Source organism: Frankliniella occidentalis, unplaced genomic scaffold, assembly GCF_000697945.3.
Source record: "Frankliniella occidentalis isolate FOCC.00 unplaced genomic scaffold, Focc_3.1 Scaffold136, whole genome shotgun sequence".
Classification (NCBI taxonomy): Eukaryota; Metazoa; Arthropoda; class Insecta; order Thysanoptera; family Thripidae; genus Frankliniella; species Frankliniella occidentalis.
In genome coordinates this window covers 91,145-96,706 of record NW_026267263.1, presented here as the reverse complement: position 1 = coordinate 96,706, position 5,562 = coordinate 91,145, and the positions used below count along the sequence as shown (strand labels likewise).

General features: G+C 41.0%; 2 protein-coding genes across 3 annotated transcripts; one reads left to right on the top strand and one right to left on the bottom strand.

Annotated features, from left to right (window-relative positions):
* Positions 1-451: 451 nt before the first annotated feature.
* On the bottom strand, positions 452-1,520 carry LOC113202077 (coiled-coil domain-containing protein 115). 2 transcript variants are annotated; one of them, XM_026416139.2, is made up of 2 exons: positions 1,380-1,520; positions 452-1,209 (listed from the first exon to the last, which is right to left on the bottom strand). In XM_026416139.2, the coding sequence occupies exon 2, from the start codon at positions 1,207-1,209 to the stop codon at positions 673-675; it is 537 nt and encodes a 178-aa protein (XP_026271924.1). In that variant the 5' UTR covers positions 1,380-1,520; the 3' UTR covers positions 452-672. The 2 variants fall into 2 exon arrangements, with proteins under 2 accessions (XP_026271924.1, XP_026271925.1); XM_026416140.2 differs by having other exon boundaries at positions 1,371-1,490.
* On the top strand, positions 1,505-4,596 carry LOC113202075 (synaptophysin). Its single transcript, XM_026416138.2, has 2 exons — positions 1,505-1,616; positions 1,695-4,596. Exon 2 carries the CDS (start codon positions 1,871-1,873, stop codon positions 2,531-2,533), a length of 663 nt encoding a protein of 220 aa, XP_026271923.1. The 5' UTR covers positions 1,505-1,616; positions 1,695-1,870; the 3' UTR covers positions 2,534-4,596.
* Positions 4,597-5,562: the final 966 nt, after the last annotated feature.

Here is a 5,562-nt window from a genome sequence, read left to right as displayed (position 1 = left end):
ATAAAAATATCTGTTCCTGTTGAGTCTTGTGCAGTAAAGTGGGTAAAGCTAAGTGACTATTCTCATTTTGGGATTGGAAAAGTGTCCTTGTGAGTTGTAGCAAGTCAAAGTATGCCTGCAACAATATCCTATCTACAAAAATGGTTGATATCTTCCCCTCTCTGCCTCTCACCATTGTGACGACACATTAAGTAGATAGTATATTGTTGCTGGCACATGTTGAAATGCTATGCCGGGTCTTCTACTCAGCTTAAAAATCGATGCAACATTCTTTCCGGACTGAGGATGTTGCTGTTATTGATGATTTAGGTTAATTTTAGTTTAGAACAGTGTTTTCAATCCTTAGACCTTGACAATGGTAATGTTATGTGCTAATTGTAGTGCCATTACACAATGGGTATTCGTTAAATTAGGAATTTGCAAGTACAAATAAATACAAATCTGCACTGACTGCTTGGTAAAATACAAATCATTTATCATTTATCATCTTATAATACCATGGTAAGTGGGAACCAACTAATAGGCTAATATCAACACAATTATTAAATTAGGTGATAGAAAAGATAAATCGTGTCCTAGATTGGTGAAGGAAATTCAAAATCATATATAAACGTAACAGCTTCAGAAAAACCCATACCCTACAACAGCAGAATTTCAACCTTCAACCAGAAATCATGTTAGTTTCATTTTTTCAAATTTTAAAGCACAGAATTCAATTCTTAATGCTTCCAAATGTGACTGTAAGTTAGCTATTTCAATTGACAAATCAACTGCTTTCTTGAACGCTTCTTGAGCAACCCGCATATTTTGTGGCACAAGAACTCCAAACCAATGCAAGGGATCAGATGACGGTCTTGTATCTTCTGTGCATCCCTCAGATACATTAGCTTCAACTGATTTGGTTTTCTTTAGAGGTTGATTAACTAAAAGTGTGAATACAGGAGTCTTAATTCCATTCTCGTTTGAGTATGAGTTTTCTACTTTCCGAAGAGCCCAAAAAGGTACACTGTCTTCGGTGGGCAGTTGAGACACAGAAACATTTCTATTCCCCATAATGTACCGAGATTTTGCAAGGTTGATAGAACCTGCCTTGATTAACTCTTGTAATCTCATTTTTTTCTCGATAACTTGCTGCATTAACTCCAAAGCTTTGAGGCCCACGCTGTCTAGCCTGGATTCATCTTTGATGTCACTCATTTCTGCAACCATCTGAAATGACACACAATGGTAATGGTCAACCTCTTTCTATGGCCAGTGACCCAGTCATTCACATGACTTAACCTTAAAGTGTGTGAATGACTTCACTGTAAATACAATATTTTAAAAAAGAATCAAAAATAATGATTCGAAAAAAAAATGTGAAGTATTACCCCACTCACTTTGTTTACTTAAGAATATTTTCCCTTGTGGTGTAACTAACACAATAATAAAAATAAAAATATCAACAAACACCTGCCAGCTGCGAGTGCAGACGACAGGCACAGGCACCGCCTTCCTAGCTATAGGCAACTAGTGGCAAGATGGAAGGCAGCGGATCTTCGTGGGGCAGGAAAAAAAAAAGCTGCAGGTCGAAGCAAGTAAGCAGTACGGCTGCCTGCCTGTCCCTGAGATAACTGGTACTGATAGTTTGGCCACTCCCAACGTGTACACCTGTACTTTCGTGTGATTTCCTGACAAAGTTTGGTTCTTTCCAGTTGTGTCGCTGATCGTTAGTGAAATCTGTGTTTTGTCAGCATCTATAGAGTAGAAGAATAACTGACACCGAGCATTACCGTACCGGGCGAAGGGTGGAGGATCTGTATGGACGCTTGTTGAGCTGATTGGGACTTGATTTTACACCCACCAGGCATACGTTGTCAATTGCCTCAAGATGAACGTGAGTCTCGCAGCTTTCCGAGAACCTCGAGGTGTCATGAGAGCATTGCAGTTGGTATTCGCCATATGTGCATTTTCTACAATATGCGGATATGAGGGTAATGTCACTGTGAAGGCTTGTACTTCCAATCCACCAGTTCAATCAACTCTCAAATTTAGTTACCCATTTGTACTAAGTGAAGTTGAAGATACTATTAAATGCCCATCTCCAACTACTCCTTCACCAACTGAATCCACTATCTACCTGACAGGTGATTTCCATTCTGACTCACAATTCTTTGTCGCCTCAGGTGTCTTAGCGTTTTTGTATTGTTTGGGTATTATTGTTGTTTATGGCCTGTTTGAGGAAAATTATCAGAGCAACAGCATGCTGCCCCTCGCCGACTTTGTTCTTACTACAGTGCTGGCTGTACTGTGGCTATCTAGTAGTGCAGCTTGGGCTAACTCTCTGTCTGCAATCAAGTCCGTAACTGAACCTGCCAGCCTAAGGGACCAATTCAAATTTCTTAATGAAGTATACACCGCCAGTTTCTCAAGCTTAAATATCTCTGTGCTCCTTGGATTTTTGAACTTCTTTTTATGGGCATCTGATTTATGGTTCTTGTACAAGGAAACTCATTGGTTTAAGATGAGGCAAGAGAGTGCTGGTGGCGTTTGATTTGTTTCTTTTTTGTAGGTTGTTTGATACATCTAGTTTGTATCAAGTTATAAATTGCCGTCATATCTTTTCCCCTCTTGTTGACGTATTAACAGTGCTTAGCACATCTTCTCATGCTAAAATATGTATAGTGTCGTAGAATTGCATGGAGTGTTTCCATGTGTTCCAAAGTTTCGGGTTCCCATTTGTACCTATACTACACAAAGTTGCTGTTATTCTACTCTTGAGTATTGTGAGTGCTAGCAGAATGTAAGCATAGCAGTCAGTATTTTATCTGTACTTAACGAAAGAGCAAGTTGGTTCTGTTTACTACAGCTCTGCTACTTTCTTTGACATGCATCCAGTGTTCAAAGACAGACACAATTTAACGATTGATTGTGCAGTGTTAAAGTTTCTGAAGCTGTCATTCAAAATTAATGGTGTTGATGGAAAACTAATGGAGTAGACTAAAATCTCTAGTTTTTCAATTGATACCTATGTTATTCCCAGCACTTGTTACAGGTGACTTTATTGTGTCCTCTCTTGTGTAACTTAAAATGACTACTTATTCTTACCCCAATTATTGCCTCAATCACTTGTTGAAACAATACTCAAATCTGTAGGTACTTCTAGGACTAGTTGATTGCCAGATTCCTCTTAGACTCATAGCTGTTACATGTTGTCGCAATCAAATTTTATGAAGCATTTAAAAAATTCGGCTTTACTATAACTGTAGGGAATTTTTTCAATTTTGGTAGGACTTGGTTTGTGAAAATGAGTTGCTTGCCTAGTTATGATCACTAATCAAAACACTTCAGGTGCCATTGTCCCCAATTGTCTTTGTTTAGTTAGGAGGATTTTGTAAGTTCACTTTGTGAGAATACCGACTTTGGTCCTGTGTCAAATTGTAATCAAATCTTCTTTCTCAATTTGTTGCTTTTATGTTTAAGAGGGGAGGATATTTTTTTATTTTTTCTTATTAGTTCACCAATCTTATTTGATTGTTTTTGTTATGTAAAAAAGATTTAAAAAATAATTTTGATTCTAGCATCTGTGTTTACAGATTCCTACAAAACATAAGATAGACTTTCTTTTGCTTTGCTAATATTTTGCAAAGTTGTGATGGTTCTATTAGAGCTGAAGACTGAAATAAGTTGATGCTTTGTAAATTATTTTTTTTGATGAAATTTGCTTTCATTGTTATGATGTATGAGTTCTCCATTCCAATTTGAAGCTTTTTGAAGGCAATAAGATGTGTCTTCATTCACCAACTAACATATCAAGAAGGTCTTAGAACATGAGGTATTGTGATAAATGCTTGCTTTGGAGTAGGGGTCTCCCCATACAAAATCTTATCAAGTAAAATGTGATGTCTGTTTGTAACATTGGGAACATTTGAAGTATATCAAATTTGAAGTATATCAGTATCAGACATTGACCATGAAATGGAGCACTTTTTTTCTTCTGTATGTTTTCAGTATTAATTGTACAGTACTGAGCTTTGCTTTTTCATTCTTAAGGGGGTTGTGTAACAAAGCTCAAAAATGTCAATTCTTGTTATAACTACTTACAAATATTGTGAAATGAAATGGAGGAACATACATGATGAAGCTAAACAGTGATCACAAGCTGCTTTTGTTGTGGGCACAATCCTGTATTTTTGTTGAGACCTGAAAATATTGCACATTTTCTATATTAAGTTTTACAAACTTACTACTCTACATTTATGTTGTACATTTTTGCATTGTTTGTGGAGGTTACCAATGTGGTTGATATGTGTTCAATTGTTGCCCAGATTTTCTGGTTCTCCTTTTCTGCTCTCCAAGGTTGAACCTATTGTTCTAGATGAAGTATTTTTAATCATATTAACTTGTTTGAATCATGTACAAAGAACAATGTTGAAAACTAGTTGCTATCCGCCTATCTCGGCCATGTGTGTTTTCCCCCCTTTTCTTGTATGGTTTTTTGTTTTTTTAAAATTTTCAAAAGTGATTTGTAGATTTTCTGTGTCTGTAGGACTGAGAGCATTCTTTAGATCACTTGTGTAGCCTTAATGACTAATAAATGAAGTTCTTGTTAACCTACTTGCGCCCGTTCTGTCTCGTTATCTCGCACACCTGCCGTTCTCCCCCGTCACTCTGCCCCTCTCCTACGGAAGCGCCTATGAGGCACGTCATGTCAGGTGGCGCGGGTGCACCGCTGCTAGAGGAGGACGCTCAGCGAGGCGCCAGGGAGGCGCCGGCGCGGCGGCCCTCGGCGGGGACCCCAGCCGTCCTTGGATGTTGGACGTTTTCCCACCAGACCACATCATACAGTAGAAGCGGACACTCAGGATTCCGCAGGTACCGTAGCGTGCTGCTTCCCATTTTGCCATTCATTTTGCCCCCTATTCTAGCTTCGCCTAGACGCGGCGCGGCTCTTCGCGAGCCGGTTTGACTCATGTCCCGACGCACCTCCACCTCCCTGCTCTGCTCCTGGCGCTTATCAGCGGTGTTGACGCCGCGATAAAGTGCGCGGGCTGAGCTCATACTCATCCCGACGACACGCGGCCCGCGGTGCTGGGATTGCAACATATGCTCAACGTGTCGGAGGAGCAGGGGAAGTCCGCCCAGGAGTGATAAGGACATTTTTCGGCGTTTGAAAACAAATCCCAGGTTTTTATTGTTTTTCTTTTAAATTTTCTTTTTCTTTTTTTTGTACATGCAGGGAGCGCGATGCGGGTCCTGTAAGGACCGCATAACTGCCACGTCGTGCGCGCTCAGCTGGGCCGTCGAGGCCCCCGCTGCTGGGCGGCAGCACGCAGTGAGCGCGTGGACGGTGGGCGGCCTACCCTCCCGGCGCCCTTCTACCTCTGTCGGGCTGCTCACGCTCGCACGGTGGAGGGGCGCGGCGCTGGACTTGACAAAGACGCACCCTCGAGTCTCTCTGCCTGCAGTATCAGAGTCGGGGGCTCAGTGAGGCGGACAGAGACACCCGGAGGAGTCTCGTTATGCAACGCCCTGATCGATTATGGAATTACTCCCCAGCTGCGGTTCACTCCCTTTCCCCCC